This window comes from Equus quagga, chromosome 12, assembly GCF_021613505.1.
Source record: "Equus quagga isolate Etosha38 chromosome 12, UCLA_HA_Equagga_1.0, whole genome shotgun sequence".
NCBI classification, from domain to species: Eukaryota; Metazoa; Chordata; class Mammalia; order Perissodactyla; family Equidae; genus Equus; species Equus quagga.
The window spans coordinates 108221381-108244214 of NC_060278.1; the positions used below are offsets into that span (position 1 = coordinate 108221381).

Genomic DNA, 22834 nt, shown 5'->3' on the forward strand with positions numbered 1-22834 from the left:
TTAAGTATTGGGAAGCTGTTATGTTCATAGTAGCATAGATAAGTTTTCCAAATTCTAGTTTTTGTTTGAAAGCTTAAATTTTATCTTCGGCCACATGATACTGTCCATTGTTTTTCTTGAAGTGATAGGCTCCCTTTGGTCATTATCAAAGAACCATCTTTCAAATACCCAGCGCTGCACAACCATAGTTTGTCAGTCATTCTTTCAAGCAAAATGCCATTCCATAAAAAAAAGTGATCTGTTCAACTGGAAACTCTGACAATCGCACAAGTGCTTTTCTTTGAGACACGTCTTCTCCTGTGACATGCAGCAGTGGTGTTTCATGGGGACTTCCCATCTAGTGACACAGAGCATTTAAATGATGTACACTCAAATATGGCAAGGTAATAAAATTAATAATTTTTACTACTTCATCAGTTCTCGAATAATTTCAGTAGCTCAGTGAATTCACCAATTACTTCATTCTGAAATGAAACTGGCTTTTTTTTTCTTTTCTTTCCCCGCACATGCATGATGATGAATACAGCAACTGCTAGTGGAGTTTGGGGCCACTGCCTTCAAGGTGCTGAGGCATCAACAGTTTTACCACCAATGTTTTGTACCATCAGTGCAAGTGTCACACAGTAAAATAGGTGATCGTGCTTTAGTACTCTTATGAAAGTGTGTGCCCCATGGGCTCTCTGCTGGGGGCAGGGACCCTGGTGAGCCACACTTTGAAAACTGCTGCTCCAGAGAAATTTTATTTATACATAGTGAATGTTTATTACCACAGCATTTTTTTTTGTAATAACAAACAACTAGAAGTAATCTAAATGACCATCACCATGAGAATGGATAAATAAATTGTCCTCTATTCATATAGTGAAATGCTATACAGCAGCAAAAACAAATGAACTGGAACTATAGATGTCAACACACACACTCCCACATATTCGTGTTTAGCACTAGTGTTGACATACATTGCAGGGCTTTTCTCTAACGATTTCAACAATCTTACATGTGTGTGTGTTTTTTTTTGAGGGAAGGAAGATTGTTGATATATAAATTATAAATAAATAATTCTCAATGTAAATCTTTATATAAATTTAAAGTACCAAGTTCTACTGTTTTATTGCTTATTATAAAAGAAAGTCTAAAAATGAGGAAAAAAATAAAAGACAAAACAGGAAAAAAAAAAAAAGCCCACTTGAATCCCAACACCAGTTAACATTTGGTGCCATTTCACAAGTTTACATATAAATACATTTGGGCTCATCCTGAATAGACAGTTTGATTTCCCACTTTATTAATTAGCAGTAGCATTTTATGATTTTTAAAGTGTTCCTAACACTGGTAATACTATATCAGAATTCTTTTGGTTAATTCTCCTATAGTTACAGAAGAGAAGTGGTAATTATGAATAGAGATGTCAAGAGCAAGAAATTGTATTTATCAAGACTCAGTGCAGTTCTTTTCTATTTTTCTTTCTAGTTCTAGAAGATTTGTGTGACCTCAGGCAGTTTCTACCTGATTCTGATAAATATTTTCACTACTAATTAATGTCGTTCTTATTTTTAAGGTCAACATCGTCAACAGCTTCCAACAAGAAGAGGATGGTCGTACTAATCAAACAAAGGTGGGGTTAAAGAGTCAGTTTCTTAATAAACTAGTGAGACCACACTTTACTCAGAGGCTGGATTGCAAGTTCGAGTTTTTGAGTGCCCTGTCAACATCTGGTTGGCAGAAAATAAATTAGTAACTAGATGTGACCTTTTAGAATCTTGAGGGACTGCCAGAGAATTGCAGATAATGCTTTTATGTCTAATTAGAATATGTGCTCATCAATCTGTGAATATCAGAAATCAACCACACAGTGCTAGCCTCGAGGTCCAGCCATGCTATTTTCTTCTTTATGGGATTAAAATGTAGTGGACTTAATATTTTCCACTGTGTGAGTGCGGGTTGACACAGGGGATGCAGTCCTGCACCACCACCGTTGTGAGTGTTTGCCATATCCTCATGATGTATTATGACTATTTCCTTCCTGTTGTTCTTGTGATCAACTCACTTTCTAATTAAGCAATTTTTTAAAAACTTACATTTTTGTGGATAAAAATTAATGTGGCTAGAAACCAGCTTCACTTGTAATAAATAGATGGTAACTGTAAAAAATATATATAATACAAACAAAACCACGTTGTTAAATTCTATCTATATTCTCTTGCTGACAAATCTCTGACCCTAATCTCAGACTCTTTCTGTCTCTGTTACAAGAGAGATTAGTAGACAGAGAGGCATTAAAGACCTATCAGCACTGAATGGAGACTTTCTCATCAATGACTTCAGAAAGATGGAGAGATAAATAGAGAGGGAGTAACTTTCTCAGTCATTCAACAACTATTTGCATGTTTACTATAGGACTGGCGTTAGCACATAGTAGGCAGTGATTTTGAATGCTGTACTTGCATAGACCCTAAAATTAGCTTATGAGCCATGTAAAATCATTGGTGGCACATGCCCCACAGCCTAGAAATGATTCTATAATTGTTAACAGAACAGGAACATTCAATTTCTAAGCATCGGAGGCTGTTGTGAGGATCAGAAAAAGAATGCATATCAAGTGCTAGACAGTGCCAACCAGTATCACCCCCATCCTCCTCCTCATCACTGTCACTGTCATAATTTCCAGGGAGAGAGCCACCGGCCTCTACGGCGATACAAGAGAAGATGGATTATTACCACCTTGGAACTGCAGGAGGAAGACCCAGGACCCTTTCCCAAACTTGTTGGTGAGGTAAGGCAGCTACTCCCAAGGCAAGGCCCTCATCATCCTCTCTGATTGAGCGTGCCCTTTTTGGCAGGAGGATTACATCTTGAGAGGCCATGTGCTAGTGCGGCCAGTAATGAAGTGGCGGGAGGAACCCTACAGTGGGCCTTGGGATGTCTGGTTCTAGAACCCGGTCTTCCTCTCCCTGAGGGTGTGACTCTGGGCAAGTCACTTCTCCATGTGAGTGTGTGCTGAGAAAACCAGAATCACATATGGCAATAGGCTGGTTAGTTCCAGCCTGCAGGCCTGTTTTATTTGGCCCATACAGAGTCTTTAAAAAAAACTCATTATTTAAAAATAAGGATGGGGGCTGGCTTGTGGCCTGGTGGTTAATTTTGTGTACTCTGCTTCGGCGGCCCAAGGGTTGCGAGTTTGGATCCCAAGAGCAGACATAGGCACCACTCATCAAGCCATGCTGTGGTGGCGTCCCACATGCAAAATAGAGCAAGATTGGGGCAGATGTTAGCTCAAGGACAAGCTTCCTCAAGCAAAAAGAGGAAGATTGGCAACAGATGTTAGCTCAAGACCAATCTTCCTCACCAAAAAAATAAAAAATAAAAGCTAGCTCTGCCACGAAAAAAAAAATAAGGAGATTGTGGTTACCAGAGGCCTGGGAGTGGGAGAAAAGGGAGAATTAAAAAAAGAGAGAAAGTAGAATAGTAGATGTCTGGGCCTGGAGTGAAGGGGAGAATGGGGAATTATTGTTTAATGGGTACAGAGGTTCAGTTTTATAAGATGAAAGGAGTTCTGGAGGTGGAGCATGGTGATGGTTGCACAACAATATGAATGTACTTGGTACCACTGCACTGCACACTTGGTTAAGTTGGTAAATTTCATGTTATGTGTATTTTACCATGATAAAAAAAATTGGAAAGGATTATGGAGATTGTATTAAAAATCCTTCACTTCTAGGGACTTCTTGAAAATGGGAAGATCTGACTACATGGAGCCTCCATTCCCACATGGCAACAATTAGATGGGGCTTGAGTTAGCCAGAATGCCACAATCCTAGACACTCTCTATTGCCTCCCTCAGCTGAGGTTGAGTATCGACTGAGGCAGCAAAGAAGTCCCGTGGTGATGCTGGAATGCCAGAGTCTGTACACCTGGCCCATGTCATTCACTTCCACTGCCTCCCTGACCCGCGTGGGCCTTTGAGTGATGTGCTGAGTGATTAAGTCCCCTACAGCTCTAATGCTCTAGATTCCTAGGAAAGAAAAAAATTCATATTTTTGCAACGTTTATAAAAGTAGTATGTGCCTACGATAAGAAAACATCTACAGAAAGTTTTCAAGGCTCAGTCGTTAAAAGTGCATTCTCCCAGGAGTCAGGGGACACAGTGGGTTCATATTCCAGACACACCTCATCATTACTCTGTAAGTCAGATATCCCTTCTGTTCCCTCCTCTGCACAATGCGGTCCATGGTAGTGTCTAGTTATTACGGGATGGTTTTAAAGATTAAATAGGTTAGCGTAGGTAAGGCATATATAAGTTGGCTCATTCTAAGCTCTTTCTAAATGTTAGCTGTTTGATTATTATTCCTCTTTCCCTGGAAGGATAACCAATATTAGCACATCACTTTCAGATATTCCTCTGCAGATTTACTAGTATGAATCTGTATTAACTAAATGGGATCACACATGCGTATTTTTCTGCCAGTATCCTTTCTTGTTTAACGACACCTGTCTTTCTGGGGCAGACCATGTGAATCCTGAAAAGCTGGAGTCCCATGTTAGGTGAAGGGAGTGGTACCGTTATATGATTCTTTCCATATTGATGGAAACATTTCTGTTGTTCCCAGTTTTTCACAGTTACAAACCAAACTGCAGCCATGTTCCTTGTTCCTGCATCATTGCATATCTTTACTTCTTTAGGATAAATCCTCAGATGCGCAATTGCTGGGTATGAGTCTTTACAAATCCCTTTTAATCTTAGCCTTGATGTTTGATATGTACAGTGCTTTAGTCTCATCCTCTTTTCATCCTCATTTTTTCTCCTTCCAGCTGTTCAGTGTTATACCTGATGACACGTCATTGATGTATTTAATCAGTGGACCTGGTGTGGATGAATATCCAGAGATTGGTTTGTTTTCTATAGAAGAACATGAGAGTGGAAAAATATATGTTCATCGCACTGTGGATCGAGAGACAACACCATCTTTTATGGTACCTAAAATTTGATACATTCTGAGCTTGGTATATTCTTGCAGGAATATTGTATTCGGTAAGCATTATTTAAGCTGACTGTGTGCCAGGTTCTGGGAGATTGATATATTATGCACTGTGGCAAGCTTTAGATGTATGTATGGGAGACAGAGGTCAATTTTGTAACCTTCTTTTAGAGTTCTGGACTTTGGCTTTGTAATTATTTCTGCAATCTATGTGAGCCACGACAGATCTTCCTTCTAATGACCAATATCCCAACATGATCGGGAAATCTGAAAGCATTTGGGGATAGAGCTACAGAATGCTTACAAAACGGCCTGTTTAGTTTCGAAGAGTCACGGATGGAATCCATGGAATGACGCTACAACAGACACAATGGGTTACCTAATAACTGATGAATGACGAGTTACATATCTGGTGACAGTTTCTTATTGTGTCCAGGTAATCCTTAAGATTTCATCACCCGAACACCATGGTCAACTGTGTTGAAATTCAGGTTCTAAACCAGGAAAGGAAATTACAAAGAAAAATGCCCAAACAATGTGGTGGTATATCTCGTTACCAACATAATCTGAGAGGGAGTTCTTAGGAAGCCAGTCTTTGTTCTATTTTGACTTCTGCTGAAAACTGGGCTTGGTTCTCAGGCCTGCTTGCCTATACATTAATTCCTTCAGGGTGGGAAGATGTTGCTTAACATCTGAAAGAAGTAATTTATATAGTTTTTCTCCAATGACTTCAAAATCTTTGTATGTATCATAAAATACATGGGTAAACCCTTAACTCATTGACAGGCTTTGAATCTCTAACTTTTAAACAGGCAGAAATTCTTCCCAAACTCTGAAAGGCGGGCGAAGATGACACTCTGGGTCTTCTCTAGCCACATAAACCCTTGCCCCTTTCTCCAGAATTTTCAGTGTCTGTTAAAAAGAAAGAATAAAAAAAAAGAGTCATAAGTGGAACCCTGGGTCAGCGGTTCTCAATCTTTAATGAGCAAACAGATCACCTAGGGATCTTGTTAAAATGCAGATGCTGTTTCAGTAGGTCCTGGGGTGGGGCGTGGGCTGAGAGTCTGCCTTCCTAACCAGTTCCCAGGCGATGCTGCTGCTGCTGGTCCATGGGCTTCCACACAGTGAGTAGGGAGCACCCAAAACACGTAATGGACGGGACCTGGGCAGGAAGGAACCAAACATTTAGTGCCTGCGAGTTTTCTTTTTTGGTTGTAGTCATTGTTTGCTTTTAACATCTTTAATGATATATTAATCGTTGACATTCACAACGTTTAATATGGGACTTCATGCCTAGAAGCTGATAATGCTGAAGCCAAATACCTATGAGTGTTTTCTGAAACTTGATGTTGAGATGGAAAACCTTGGAATATCACAGTAGGTCCCAGGGACCCTTTAGAGATGAAAGGGAAAAGGTGGGGGACATGATCAGCATCCCCATGGGTTCTGTTACAGGAAGACAAGGCCCTGAGCTTGGACCTCGCTGGCTAGATCAAATCCATGTTTCAATCCCCCAAAACATTATCACAGTTGTCCTTTTACATTGATTTCTGCCATTGTTTGCTAGTTGTTCCCCTCATTTGACTATTATCTTCCATGAAGGGAGACACAGGGTGAGAATTCTGGGGCAGGCTCCCTCCGCCGGTGGGTCTCTGCCTTCTTACTCGGTTTTACTTTCTCCTCAATACCTGTTGTATACCTGTTGTATACTTTTGTGTTTGATTCTCTGTCGATCAGTCTCCCCTATCAGATTGTAATTTCTCAGAGGGGAGAGACCCTGTTTTATTCATAATCATGACCCGAGATAGGTTCTCAATTAATCATGTCGGATGAATGAATGAGCACAGTAAATGTAGACTCTGCTTTCCAGGGTATTGTGGGTTGAATTGTGTCTTCCAAAAAGATGGGTTCAAGTCCCAACCCCTGGCACCTGTGAATGAGACCTAATTTGGATATAAGGTCTTTGCAGGTAAGATGAGGTTATACTGGATTAGCGTGGGTCCTAATCTAGTGATGGACATCCTTATAAAAGGAGGGAAATCTGGAAGCAGAAAAAGACACAGAAGAGAATGCCATGTGAAGCTGGAGACAGAGGTTGGAGTGATGTCTACAAGCTGAGAAACACTGGAAGTTAGGAGAGAGGCCTGGAACAGCCTCTCCCTCAGAGACTCCAGAAGGAACCAACCCTGCCGACACCTTGATTTGGCTTCCAGCTTCCAGAACTGTGAGAGGATAAATTTTTGTTGTAAGCCACCCAGTTGGTGATACTTTGTTACAGAAGCCATAGGAAACTAACACACAGGGGTTAACACACTAGTTAGGAAGATGTGAAACAGGCTGATGGGAGGATTAGCAGCCCAAAAGGGATAAGCAGAGTGTGATAAGAATGCTACACAAACCGAGCATTCAAGCTTAACCATCTGCTTCTATAGAAGAATGCTTATTGTTTTTTGCATAGAGACAGGATGTTATTAAAAATTAAGTAAACCTAATGTAGTGACAGAAAGGGCATTTCTAATAGCACTGCTTTACTCTTGAGGGTAGTGAGGAAGTCACTAGAACTAGCCAAAACATGTCAAAACTTGTGTTTTAGAGATGGCAGGAGTAGGGGATGCCAACTTATTAATTCCATAAACCTATAAGAAAGCGGTAATACCAACTGAGAATTGCTGGAAGATTTAAGAAAGACTTGGAGAGGGAAAAAGTCTGACTTTTTTCTGTGTAGGAATCTTATCCATTTATATCAAAATATGCTCAATTTCATAGGCTACAAATACACTCAAGAAAATACATCCTTTTATATTCCTCATAATAATTATTTGTCAATCTTTATCCCAACACAGTTATCTTTGCCTAGAAACTATGCATATAAGTGATTTTGCATTTTGTGTTTGCCATTTAAGATGTTTCCATATGCTCATTTGTGTCTAAGAGTATAGATCTTGCACATGTAATTTCAAATAGCCATATGCCAATCCATAATGTCAATGCACTATGGTGTGTTTATCCAAGGATCTAAGTTTCAAGGCTATAACAAAAGGCTGAAAACCCTTTCCAAGTGTAGAAAATATCCATGACATTTTCCTTCTCCATTGCGATTCTGAGCTCCCTGGAAATTCTCAGCATCTTGCCAAAGAATAAACAACATTTATGCCTCTCAGGCATCTTACAGAACTAAAGGTCTCAGATGTAGCTTTTAGGATAATAAATGGAATGTAAAATAATAAACATAAAACAAACATGTGGTTCTTGTTTTCAAGTGGAAGGATTACAGTTGGCACGGTTTCAGAGCCAGAAGTCAGGGCGATTAAGGAGCAGAGAGTTGCCAGCGCAGTCATAAATTATGGAGGAGCATGTAGAAATGGTGTGTGAGAAAGCCAACTTGCTTGCACAAAAATTTAAAAATGTATGTTGGAGTCCCCAAAGCAGACCAGTTCAGTAGTAGTCGCAGTGCAGCATCCTTTGTCTTGTAGGGAGAGAGGGGAGAGCTGAGCTGGAGTAGACTTTGGGCCAGGCCACCATTTTAAGATGTCTAGCAGGACCACCAGGGTGGATGCCTGTGAGTGAGCCGCGAGTCTGCAGGGAAAGAGGCCCGAGGAGGCGTGGACAGCAAAGTTGAGGAGAAGGCCTTGTGGGCCCTGAGGAGAAGCGGTAGAGAGAAGCTGCCTGAATCTGTCAAGGTCCTGAGATGCCCATCTGATAAAACTCCTGCTCTGAGCTCCGTGTGGCCATAGATGGAAGTCTGAAGAACTGGCTGATGGCGCCGTCAAGGCTACACCTAACTGGACTTGAATCTGGGCTCCTCCACCTCCAAGCTGAGAGCTGGACAGCTGTGTAACCTCTCAGTGGTGCAGAGCAGGGTGACATGGGTGCCTCTATCTAAGGCTTATGCAAGGAAGAAAGGAGATGATCTATGTAAGGGCTCAGCCCAGTCCTGGTGAGTCCTCCCTGGGCCTCACTGAAGCTTCTTCTCCTGGAATAAACCCCATGCTTTCTCACATCCCTGAGCAGGACCCGGTACCTGGCAACCAGATGACCCCTGAGAAACCAATGTTCCCATCGTAAAGGGTCATCTGCCTTGAGAGCACCTCGATGCAGCGTTCATCCCCTTTCCCTCGCCTTGTTCTGTCACTCTGACCTTCTGCCTGACCGCTGACTCTTTCCTCACAATCTTCTCAGCCTTCAACAAATAAAATCACTACTTATCCTAAAGCAATGAGAGATTCAGTAGCAAGTAAGATTAGACTTACTTTAAAAAATACATATACAGTTGCTCACTTTTTATTTTATAAGTAGGGACTTTTTTAAATTAATAGACTTTATTTTTTAGAGTCGCTTTAGGTTTAGGAAAGTACAGAGTTCCTGTATACCCCCACACTTTCCCATGCTCGCCCACAGTTTCTCCTATTAACATCTTGCATTAATGTAGTACATTTGTTACAACCGGTAAGTCAATACACTACATTTTGTTAAGTAAGCCCATAGTTTACTGTAGGCTTCACTCTTGCTGTTATACATTCTATGGGTTTTGACAGATGTATAGAGATATGCATCCATGCTGTTCCTTCTCCTCTAAAGGTAAATGACTAAGACAATGGTGTCTATCCTCTTAAAATCTTGGTCTTCAAAAGCTGGTCATTGGTGCTGATGTGGTCTTACGGAAACATCCTCACAGATGGAAATGAAGTGAATCACTTGAAGAAGATGCTGTCTGAATAGGCCCAGAAGTGGACTTAGGATTGTTGCCTTTGCTTATATATTTTTATATCTAATATTTTGGCATGCCATTGTAGCTTCAAATGATCATTTGCAAAAAATATGCACTCAAACCAAAAAATATGGTAATGAGGAGGTATAATTCGCTTTCAAGGAGACAAAAATGAGCCTAGGTTTCCCGCTGGCATCTCAGCTTTCATTGCACGCACGCCAGTTTTAGCATCTACTCAGAGCAGAATGATGGGAGTATCTTTGTAGCAGGGATCACGTGAGAAAGTCTTGCTCTCTCCAGATGCATCAGGTTGGCAACATCTTCAGCAGTCCTAGAGAACGCCCTTCTTTCTCTGCAAGCAATCACTAGTCACTAGTGCTATGTGGTATTGCTATTTGCAAAAAGCAGAATCAAGACTTTTGTTGTGGTTCAAGCAGCCTTTTTCTTTGTTTGTTTTCACACGTAATAGCTCTTCCGTATAAATATGTGTGATAAGGCATTTCCTGAATCTCTTAGAGTCGTGTTTTGACTGAAGTAGAATGAAAGCAGCCCATCATATTTCTGCTTTTGGTAAGTCATTCTGCTATGGTCTCTGTGACTTTCTGACCCCACAACTGAGGGACATAAACAAAACCTCGTGTGACCATGATTCCTCCATCAACAGAGCCTTCCTCACTTTTGTTCCTTTGTCTGTGGTGATTGCACGGCTTGTTTCCTTTCTGCTTTTTCTACCTATAAATAGTTCTTGAATCAAATTCACTATGAGGTGAGTTTTGTGAGACTCACAAATCTCCCGGCAAGCCACCAATGCAGAAACTTTTACACCATCACACCATCAAACTTAAAAAGACTTCTGGTTATTTCCTCATGCCAAGCCTCTGATGCACAAAATAATGGAATCATACATTTGTTTACATTACTGAGCATTTTGAGTATGTGAAATATAATTCAGGATGAAAGATTTTTAGCAGCATGGTTTCTACAAGGGACTTGAGACCTAGGAGTCATAGCTTGGGCAAATCTCAAAAACCCCTTATCGCCAAAGACAACAATGACTGGTGTCTGTAAGTTATCATCTCACAAGCTTTCATTTACTCCTTAGGCTTCACAGAATCAAAATATGCTTATAATGTCTGGATTTGATGACTGAATGAGGGGAGCAAAATGCATTTTGATATATTGTATTTTCATTACCATTCAGTTCAAAATATTTTCTGATTTCCTTGTGATTTCTTCTTTGACCCATAAGTTATTTAGAAGTGTTTTGCTTAACTTCCAAGCATTTGGGGGTTTTTTGTTTTTTGTTTTTGAGGAAGATTAGCCCTGAGCTAACTACTGCCAATCCTCCTCTGTTTGCTGAGGAAGACTGGCCCTGAGCTAACATCAGTGCCCGTCTTCCTCTACTTTATATGTGGGACGCCTACCACAGCATGGCTTGCCAAGCGGTGCCATGTCCGCACCTGGGATCTGAACTGGTGAACCCCGGGCCGCCGAAGCGGAACGTGTGCACGTAACCGCTGCGCCATCGGGCTGGCCCCCATTTGGGGTTGTAAGTTATCTCTTTCTTAATGATTTCCAGCTTAATACTCTCTGTGGTTGTAACTTCAAAATTTGTTGAGACTTGCTTTAAATCCTAGCATATGATCAATTTGGTAAATGGTCAATGTGCTCTTGAAAAGAATGTCTACACTGCAGGGTTGGGTACACTGTTCTATTTAACATCAAATCTGTTCATTGTGTTGCTTAAATTCTTGATGTTCTTACTGATTATCTGTTTTTGTTTATCTGCTTGTTCTATCAGTTTCTGAAACAGGTGTATGAAAATCTCCACTTCCCATTTTAGTTCTGTTAATCCTAGCTTTATATATTTTGAGGCTTTATTGGCAGGTGCACACAAATTTAGAATTGCTATATGATATCTTCCTCATAGATTGAGCCTTTTGCAATTTTGAAATGTCCCCATTTATCTCTAGTAAGACTTCTTGCCTTAAAGTTTGATATTTTGATATTTGTAGCTGGAGAAATAGACGAGCTTCTTTTGGTTCGTCTTTGAAAATCTCTCTATCTCTCTATCTTCAAAGACGAGCCAAAAGAAGCTCATACACGTAGAGACGGTAAAATATCCTTTTATGGTCAACTTTTCCATATTCTTATATTTAAGGTGTATTTCCTGTAAGCAGCACATAGATGTGTTTTGTCTAATTTTGTTTTTTAATTGCGATGTTCAGTATTTTATGTTTAATATTAAAACATATGTTTGTGTTAAATCTGTCATCTTATTGTTTGTTTTCTCTTTGTTCAGCTGTTCTAGGCTCTTTTTCCTCTCCTTTCTTATATTCTTTTGAATTAATTATGTTTTATGATTCAATTTTTCCTCCTCTATTAGTTACTTATACATTCTTTTACTCTTCATTTAATGATTACTCTAGAAATTACAACATTCATTCTTCACTTATCAGATTTAATATAAAGTATTTTTACAATTTCTTGGGCAATGCCATGACCTTGCAACCCTTAACCACATTTACTCCTTCCACATATTGTGTGTATTTAATTTTTTAAATTTACATAAAGTAAAATCTATACCTTTTGATGTCCAGTTTTGACAAGTGCAGCACTGTGTACCCACCGCCACAATCAAAATACAGGGCGGTTCTGTCACCCCTGATATTTCCTTATGCTTCTCCTTTATAATCAAACTCTCCTCTAACCCTCAACCCCTGGAAACCACTGATCTGTTCTCCATCCCCTCATTTGTACCTCGTTTAGCATGTCATATAAATGGAATCACACAGAATGTCACTGTTTAATTCCAGAGTTTTTCACTTAGCATAGTGCACATGAAATTCATCCATGTTGTGGCATGTGTTGATCATTTGTTCCTCTTTCTTGCTGAGTAGTATTCCATTTTCTGGATGTATGACGGTTTATCAACTCATCAGTTGAAGGACACATGAGTTCTTTCCAATTTTTGGCAATCACAGACAACGCTGCTGTGAGCATATAGGTTTTCTGTGAACATAAGTTTTGATTTCTTTAAGTTAAATACCTAGGAGTGGATTTGTTGGATCACATGGTAAGTCTATGTTGAACTTTATCAGAAACTCCTAAACTATTCTCCAATTGTCTGCATCTGTGTCAGTTTTTTCATGTGAGCCATTCAAGCAGATGTGTAGGAGTATCTCACAGGGGTTTTAATTTGGATTTTCCTAATGACAAACCATGAATTATTTGCCATCTGTATATCTTCTTTGAAGAAGTGTCTGTTCAAATCCTTTGCCTATTTTTAACATTTGAAAATAAATTGTAGCAAGGTCACAGGAAATATAGTTATAAGTAAAAATCAATTGTGTTTCTATGTACCACCTATGAATAATCAGAAAGCAAGATTTTAAAAGCAATATCATTTACAATATCACCAAAACAAATAACGTGCTTAGGTATAAATCTAATCTATGTGCAGGATCTGTTTACTCAAAACTATAAAACACTGATGAAAGCAATCGAAGAAGACCCAAATGAATGAAAAGTGTTTATGGATTGAAAGATTAAACATTAAGATGACAATTCCTCCAAAATTTATCTAAAAATTCAGTGCAAACCTCATAAAAAGTCTAGCAAAATTTTTTATATATATCACAAGCTGATCCCAAAATATGCGTGGAAAGGCAAACCAGCTCTTGGTTTCATTGACTTTATTGTTTTGCTATTTTCAATTTTATTGATATATGCTTTTATCTTTATTATTTTCTTTCTGTTTGAGTTTAATTTGCTCCTTTTTTTTTTGAGTTTCTTAAGAAACTAAAGATAGAAGCCTAAATTATTGATTTGAGATCTTTTGAAAGGAAAGACTTCTCACAGGCGTGTTTGAGAAGAATTGATCTTACTCAGTACAGAAGTAACAGCAGTGACCATTTAAAAACCCACCTTATATTGACAGCTGTGCTAGTTACTTTAAATGTTCACTTTCCCAAAAACTTTTAAGTTTCTGCTCTCTGTAATCATTCAGCGATATTCGTTAGTGTGTTTATTTCTCATGACAACACTGATAGGCTGTAGAAACTGATGCTCACAAGCACCTGGCCTATGTTTACCCAGGTGGAGAAACTGAGATTCAAGTCAACACGTTGATTTGTTCTCTAGTGTTGATTGAGCACTTAGTCTATGCCAGCGCTGCGCTCAGTCCCTGGGCTCACACAGTGAATGAGAGCAATATGACCCCTGCCCTCAGGAACTGTCGGTCTAGTGGAGGAGACAGACATGAAGCACACAATTATACTAACGGTTATCTGATTAGTGGCATCAAGTAAATGGTTCTGCAACATTAATACAGTTCTCTGCTTCTTAGGTTTATTTTGATGTGGTGAATCGCTCAACAGGAAAAATTGTGGACAAATCCTTGACTTTCAACATTAGGATCACTGACGTGAATGATCATGCGCCCCAGTTCCCTGAGAAGGAATTTGACGTCAGTGTGAGAGAGGACCACGATGCAGGTGCGTGCGGGCTGCACAGCTTCCTTTCTCCTCTGCACCCCAGAGGTTCTCCTGCTTCCTTGCCGATGGGGCCCTTGCTCCTAGATGTCTTCAGGGAGACATTCCACTGCTCACATCCCAAAGGCTGCAGGCCCTGGCTTCGAGCGAAATGCTTTGAGGTCTGCAAGCCTCATTTTTGTATTGGCAATAAAACGATGTAGAAGTTGTGTCATTTGGAGGAGCTGACATGTAAATACCAATCTAAAATAAAGCCAAATGCAGTGACGGAAAAAGGCAGAGCTAGGGGGCAAGTCCCTGAACCTCTCTGTGAACTTCTCGTCTGTAAAATGACAACAATACGGCATCTAGAGTTCCTGAGCTGCAGATCCTGTGAGTCTTTAGATCCAAACCACTCTTACTAGAATGAGCATCTATTTTAATAACAAAAAAGCATTGTTCACTTTGCAAAATAGCATTTGGATAACTTGGAAAAATTCCAAGAAATAAAAAGACTGAAATAGAAAGCATCTTTAATATTACCAATTAAAGATAAGTACCATCAATGTTTTAGTTAATATACTTTCAATATTTTTCTTTGCATTTTATATGTGTGTGTATACACAAACTGTATGTTATCTTTACATATGTGTATATACTCACAGATTTTTATGTATAGTTACATATACATATTTGTATATCTACATACTTTTTTCATCTTTATCAGAGTACAAAATGTACGTGTATACACAAAATATTTACAAATATATGGGCATGCTTTTTTACAAGTGTATATTTATGAATTTTCTTTTTTAAAAAAAGTTTTACTGTTTGTAATGCAACAGTATTCTCTTACAGTATCATATTGCATAATATTTTATTTTAGGGATGTGCTTTAAGGTATTTAACTAATCTTCCATTGTTGGACATTTATGTTTTGTTGCCACATTTTGTCATTACCGTAAAATACGCTTCAGTGAACATAATTTAGCTAAATATGTGCCCCATTCAAGCGTTATTTACTTACCTAAATTCAGAGAAGTAGAATTGCTAGTTCCAATTGCACACACGATTTAAGTGTTAGAATTTATTCATCTGCCAGCAACATGTGAGAGTCCCCAGCGTATTGTTCATCTGTGATTATTAAGAGCTTGAACATTTTTATAGGTTTCTTGGTCATTTCTATTCCTATTGCCAGTTACTTCTTTCTTTCTTTGTCCATTTCTGTTTGTATGTTTGTCGTTTTTCCCCTTGATTTTAACCTCCTCATTCTATATTAAGAATATCTGTGTCTGCCATCTATATTTCAAATATGTTTTCCTGGTTTGTCTTTTCCTTTTGAATTTCGTCCATAGTTTTTGCCACACCTTTAAAAATCTATCTGATCTCTCAAGTTTGTCCTTTAAGTCTGCTGCGTTTGCAGTCATGATTAGAAGAGTCCTCTTGACCTTATGACTATTTAAATATTCCTCTTTATTTTGTCTAGTATGTATTTCAATGTTTAATCCATTCTGGTGTATGCCCCAATGCCACTTAGCAAAGAAACACCCTCCTGCTGGTTTGATAGGCTGCCTGTGGCCAATAGTAACACTTGAAAAAATTCTTTCCAGGTCAACCTATTTTTCAGATGTCAACAGTTGATTTGGATCAAGAAAATACTCCAAATTCTCAAGTCTTTTATTTCCTTGTTTCTCAAACACCGGTACTGAAAGAAAGTGGCTTCCGGATTGAACGTTATAGTGGAGAAATACGACTCTCAGGATGCTTAGATTATGAGGTTATGTGGATTTTCTTATTTCAAAAAAATGAAATGTGTTCTCCATCTCTGAGCCCCAGACTTGAGGTGTACGTTGGCAGTGAGAAGCCCTCTGTGTCTAGACTTATTAATGAAATTGGTAAAATGGAGCATTTCTGTATTAATATTTCCCTGTTCTGTATTTGAAGGGCTTGACTTCTGTTTCTTTCCCCACATAGACTGCTCCTCGGTTTACGCTAGTGATCGGAGCGAGGGATTACGGAGAACCACAGCTGTCATCCACGGCCACGGTTCATGTCAACGTGCAAGAAGGCAACAACCGCATGCCCACATTTGCCCAAGAGAACGTAAGGCACCTGGGCTCAAATTCAAGTCCCGACACAAATGGCCCCCATGTCCCAGAGGCGGTTTCGATGAGGGGATCCCCGTGTCACCCCACACACCTGTAATTCTCAAAATAACTTAAACTAGAATCAAGAAGTTGACAAGAATGGCATCGAATCATTTGAGAACAGTCACGTGAGCTCACGTGTTTTCCTACTTTGTGCCAGAAACTGTGCTAAGAACTTTTACACGAATTATTTCATTTTTAATTGTTGGAACTACCCCCTGATGTCTAGTTGACAGATGAGGACCCTGCAGCCTAGGCACCCTGCAGAGAATTCATGCTCATCCACAGCAGGGTTTCTCAGCTTCTGCACTGTTGACGTTTGGGGATGGAAATCCTTTGTTTGGGGGAGGAGGCTGCCCAGTGTATTACAGGATGTTTAGTACCATCCCTGACCTCTACCCACTAGATGCCAGTAGTATCCACCAGTTGTGACACCCAAAAATTGCCAAATGTCCCCTGGGAGGCAGAATCACCGCTGGGTGAGAAGTCTAGAGCTGAGCTTTTCACACAACCTTCAGGGCTCTGACGCAGGGAAGATGGGCAGGTGGGCTCTGGGCTTGCCTTCCTCAGCTCCCCTGATTTATGTATCAGAGTTCCACATAGGATTTCGCATGCTGCCAGGTCCCCAGACTTGAAGAAAGTGTTGAAATCCACTGTGTAAGGCTGGTGTGGAAATACCTCACCACTTAAGATAGGCAAGGTTGCTAACAGAGAAAGTAAACGCTGCTTGGGATCTGCCTCCAGTTTTTTTTTTTTTTGGTATTCCATATGAATTTTTTAAGGAAAAATATCCATTGCATTTCTGTCTTTCTCCTGATCTCCCTCAATGAGGCCCTTCCTGACAACCTAGTTAAATTCCCAGCTCACCCCCTTGACGTACACACACGCAGTCATCAACTCCCTAGGGATGGGATTTTTGCCTGTCTTGTTCACAGCACCTAATACGGAACTTGGTAGGTAGTAGCCTTTATTGAATAAGTAAATGCTACAAACAATTAGTTTTTAAAAGCATCATTTAAAAGAAAATTTTTAATTGTATAAACCAAAGCTGAAATGTTTTCCATGAAAGCACCTCACCAAACGATACAGAATAACTGAAAAATACTATTTATTATGTTTGAGCCTTGTTCCAAAGTCCTTCTCTGGCCGTGCTTTCAAAAGTAGGCTGGAAGAAATATACGCTGTTATTTATTTATTTTTTTTTTAAAGATTTTATTTTTTCCTTTTTCTCCCCAAAGCCCCCCAGTACATAGTCGCATACTCTTTGCTGTGGGTCCTTCCAGCCGTGGCACGCGGGACGCCGCCCCAGCGTGGCTCCATGAGCAGTGCCATGTCCGCGCCCAGGATCCGAACCAACGCAACACTGGGCCGCCTGCAGTGGAGCGCGCGAACCTAACCACTCGGCCACGGGGCCAGCCCCAATATACACTGTTATTTTGATGTTCTTATCCAGAGAAATTATCTTATCACGAAAAGTATTGAATAAGAAGCTATTTTAAAGATCTATATGTGTTAGAAAAATGATCACCTTAATCTAAATAACCATAAGAGTTCTATTTTAGGAGAAGATTTTTTCGGTAGCATAAACTAGGATGTGTATTATTATTTTTAAAATTCTTAGAACATCAGTGCATTGGGTTGGAGTGAAGATTACTTTTAAAGTCATTCAGTTGTGGACGCGAGGGCTCAGGGAGAAGGGACGAGAGGTTTGTTACTGATGCCTGTTCTGCAATCAGGCAGACTTTCCAATCCCTTGAGGTCAAGTTCAGTAGCAAGAGAAATATCCAGACTGTTGTACTAAAGGCGGACATTTTCTCTCTCTTTTGCCTTCTTTTTAAATTGTGTTTCTTTATCTCCATGACGTGGAAATGACTATTGCCTCTCTCAGTATGAGATTCAGATTTCTGAAGGCCAACCCCGCCAGGGTGTGTTGCGTCTCCTGGTCCAAGATGGTGACACGCCGCTTACATCAGCTTGGAGAGCAAAATTCCACATAGTGAATGGCAACGAAGAGGGACATTTTGACATTTTGACTGACCCTGAGACCAATGAAGGGATTTTAAATGTTATCAAGGTACAGCCATAACAGAATGCGTGCCGGCCAATTGATCATGGATGTTGAGGTCCCGTTCTGTAGGATTCCTAATGACAAAACAGGAGCTGGTGTCAGTGAATGCTTACTGCGTGCTGAACACATTGCTTGCAGTGTGACATGAGTCCCCTCGGCACCCTGTGAGGAAAGCAGGGCTGCGTCATGACTTCTGCCTTGGGCCCTTGGTCCTTTTGCCTTTGTGGCTCCTCCCACCAAAATAATATCAATATTAAAAATTATTTTTACCATGACATTAAGTATTTCAACATTTAGGTCTTTTTTGTTTTAGACGAAATTTAATAGATTTACATAGGCCCTAAAATGTTTCTTTTGTTCTGATGTGATGAAAATATTTAAAACGTTTTCTCTAACCCTAAGAGTTCATTGTTTTCCTTCTGAGTTTAAAAGAAATTAGAACATTTGTGCAGGCCCCTAAAAGTATTGTGGGACCCTGGCACTTTGCCTGCTATGCCTAATGGAGAGTTTCCCCTACAGGAAAGTATCATTACCTCATTTTACTGATAAGGAAACCAAAGCCCGGTGAGGATGGTCATTTTCATGAAGTCACACAGCTGGGGTAGGGGTTCTGACTGGGGCAGTCTGACCCCAGTGTCTTTAGTATTAATGGTTCTCAGCTAGACTCTAGAATGACCAGAGACTCTGGTGAAGTGCAGGTGAGTCAACCTGGGGATCAAGTTCAAAGGCTGACCTGAGTTAGCAGGTCTGGGGTGGGGCAAGAGTTTCTACCTGTCCATGTAACAAGCTCCGATTGGTGATGCCAATTGGCTGTGACCATAGCAAGTCTCCGTGAATATGCTACACTACACACCTCAGGTTGAATTTTCCAAATATTCCTAGCTTTTCGATTCTTTTAAGTCACTGAGCACTTTGTACCCTGAGTAACTATGATCATCAATATCCGTATTTCCCTAAGCGCCCCTGATTTTTTTGCAGCAGGGTTGTCACATTAATGTTTCATTAGGTTATGGTTTTTGTTGCATTTTTCATTACCCTCTGATGGATGGTGGCTCTTTTCAACCAGGAGAGGGGGAGGAAAAAAAAAGAACTCCATAAATGATTTGAAAATGGGCTGACGACTGTCTTTTGATCATTATCAAAGACAGTGTAAATAATAAATGAATTGCAAAAGCCAAAGGCTCTCAGTCTGCAGTGATCCCTGCTGAGCTTCTGCTGGCCAGAGGAGAGCAGGTACTAATGAGGTCCTCTCTCCGGGGTTCACAGCCTTTGGATTATGAAACCCACCCAGTGCGAAGCCTTGTCATTGCCGTGGAAAATGAAGAGCTGCTCTTCTCCTGCGAGGGGGGCAAGATTCTGAAGCCAAGGAAGGCAGTGGCAAGTGCCACCGTGAGTGTGCAGGTGATGGACGCCAACGACCCGCCGGCCTTTCACCCTGGGAGCTTCGTCGTCAGTGAAGTCGATGGTGCCAAGCCTGGAATTCAGTTGGGAACTTTTAATGCTCTGGATCCAGACAAAACTGCCAGTCAGATAAGGTGAGAAGAGGGAAGGGGAAGGGTTGTTTAAGCAGAATTAGCCACATACTCAAGAGGATTCCTGTTGGAAAAGTAGCTCCTTTGATGTGCTCAAGAGGTTGAGTTTGTCTCAGATCTCAGTTATGAAAATACCAGAAGCCACCAGGAGGAAGCCCATTGGCCCAGGTTCAAGGCCTTCCTTCTGTAGCAGTCTCTGACCCCTCCAGGTGGAATTTACCTGCTCGTTTCCCTCTGCACTTAGGAGGTATCTCTTTTATAGTCTTTTTCTTGTATTAAAACAATTTGTTGTGTGTTTCTAGCTCCCTCTTTAGCAAAGTTTGTAAACTGGCAGCCCTCTGGCTTCTGAACAACAGAAGTTTTTTTTTAAATTTTTTTAACTGTGGTAAAATATACATACATAAAGTTTATTATTTTAACCATTTGCAAGTGTACAATTCAGTGGCATTAAGGACATTCAAATTGTTGTGCAAAGTTCACCACCATCCATCTCCAGAACTCTTTCATCTTGTAAAACAGAAACTCTATACCCATTAAATAATAACCCCCTATTCTCCTCCACCTCCAGCCCCTGGCCATCACTATTCTCCTTTCTGTCTCTATGAATTTGACTACTCTAGGTATTTCATATAAGTGGAATCAGTGTTTGTATTTTTTGTGACTGGCTTATTTAATTAAGCATAATGTCCTCAAGTTTCATCTATGTTATAGAACGTCAGAATTTCCTTCCTTTTTAAAGCTGAATAATATTTCACTGTAAGTATATACCACATTTTGTTTATTTGTTCATCTGTCAATGAACACTTGGGTTGCTTAGTGTTTTTAAAAATAAAGTTGCCATATTCCCCAGGAAGATTGACTATGACAACTCTATTTTGTTTTTGGTGAGGAAGATAGGCCCTGAGCTAATATCTGTTGCCAATCTTCCTCTTTTTGCTTGAGGAAGATTGGCACTGAGCTAACATCTCTGCTAGTCTTCCTATATTTTGTATATGGGACAATGCCACAGCATGGCCTGATGAGCAGTGTGCAGGTCTGCACCCGGAATCTGAACCTGCAAACTCCAGGCTGCCAAAGCAGAATGTGTGAACCTAACCAGTATGCCACTCAGCCAGCCCCTATGACAATTCTATTTTTAAAAACAAAATACTTGGATTGCCTAGTGTTTTGTTTTTAAAAATAAAGTTGCCATAATTCGGAGGGAGATGGCAGAGTGGAAAGCACCAGGAATCTGTCTCCCCACCCAGAGAACAACTGCACTGGCAGAACCTTTCTGATGTACCTATTTTGGAACTCTGAAGTCTGTTGAAGGCTTGTGACTTCCAGGGAAGACTCAGAAGGTAAATTGAGGTTAATTTTAGTCAATTTCAGCTCTTAGCACACCAGCAGCTACCCATCCCCCACCTCCAGCCATGTGGCAGGCAGCCGTGCGCGTATTCCTGAGGTAGTTTGCACACAGCTTGTGGGAACCAGGGTGGGCAAAAAGGACCCTGTCCTCCAAATATGTTGGATCTGTGTTCTTATTGCTCCTTCTGGTTGCAGAGGTGCAAAGAGGCGAGAAGCCCTTGTTCTTCACCTCCCCTCCATTGTTGCAAGCCCCTCCCCCTCCAGTTGAAACAACTTCCAGGGAGTTTAAAGGACCAATGCCTTCTTTCCCTCCACTTCATTTTCACATTTCCCCTCTTCCAGGAGCCAACCATTAAAGACTAGGACATTCAAAAACAACTGCATATATGGGGAAAATTAGAAAGTGACCATGCATGCCCAGGGAAAGGCAGGAAAAGATCTGAGAAAACATTAAGTTTTCACCTCAGTCTGATCCTTGGCACTGAGAAAACCTACAACAATCAAAAAAAAATTGACAAATATAAACAAAAACAATAAGAGAAAACAGCAAACGTTGGAGGAGGAGGAGACCCTGATTTCCTGAGTTACTACATTATTGGATCCAAATGTCTAGCATTCAGAAAAAAATCACAAGACATATAAAGAAACAGGAAAGAATGGCCCATTTAAAGGACAAAATAAATACACAGAAACTGTCCCTGAATAAGAACAAATGGCAGATCTAGTAGACAATTGAAAGACACTTAAAACAAATGCCTTACAGATGCTTAAAGAACTAAAGGAAGATGTGGAGAAAGTCAAGAAAAACGATGTATGAACAAAATGGAAATATTGATAAGATAGACAACCCAAAAAGAAAGCAGAAAGACATTCTGGAGCTAAAGGGTGCAATAACTGAAATGAAAATCTCACTCGAGGGATTTAAAGGCAGATTTAAGTAGGCAGAAGAAAGGATCACTGAACTTGAAGATAGAACAATGGAAACTATCAAGGGTGAGGAACAGAAATAAAAAAGATTGAAGAAAAGTGAACAAAACCTTAGGGACCTGTGGGACACCATCAAGCAGACCAAAATACACATCATGGGAGTCTCATAAGGAGAACAGAGAGAGACAGGGGCAGAGAGAATATTTGAAGACATAATGGCTGGACAGTTCCCAAATTTGATGAAAGACATGAATATAAACATCCAAGAAGCTCAAAGAACTCCAAGTAAGATGAACTCAAAGATACACACTGAGATACATTGCAATCAAACTTTCAAAAGTCAAACACAAAGAGAGAATCTCGAAATCAATGAGAGCGAAGTGAATCATCATATCCAAGCTATCCTCAATAAGATTATCAGCAGTTTTGTCATCAGAAACTTTGCAGCCCAGGAGGCAGTACACTGATATATTCAAAGTGCTAAAAGGAAAAACACTGTCAACCAAGAATCCTCTATCTGGCAAAACTCTCCTTTGAAAGTGAGGGAGATATTAAGATATTCTCAGATAAACAAAACTTGAGGGAGTTTGTGACCACTAGACATGCCCTGGAAATAATGCTCAAAGGAATGCTGCAAGGTAAAAAGCAAAGACGCTA

At 40.2% G+C, this 22834-nt stretch overlaps 1 protein-coding gene across 1 annotated transcript in view; it reads left to right on the plus strand.

The window, feature by feature from the left end:
- The window catches only part of CDH26 (cadherin 26), a 48348-nt gene that overhangs the window by 4826 nt on the left and 20688 nt on the right, over positions 1-22834 (plus strand). Inside the window, exons 2-9 of the mRNA XM_046678062.1 lie at positions 1559-1615; positions 2669-2773; positions 4810-4971; positions 14033-14180; positions 15767-15933; positions 16131-16259; positions 18192-18377; positions 19638-19906. Coding sequence (XP_046534018.1) covers positions 1559-1615; positions 2669-2773; positions 4810-4971; positions 14033-14180; positions 15767-15933; positions 16131-16259; positions 18192-18377; positions 19638-19906 — 1223 coding nt within the window. The remainder of the gene's footprint in view (positions 1-1558; positions 1616-2668; positions 2774-4809; positions 4972-14032; positions 14181-15766; positions 15934-16130; positions 16260-18191; positions 18378-19637; positions 19907-22834) is intronic.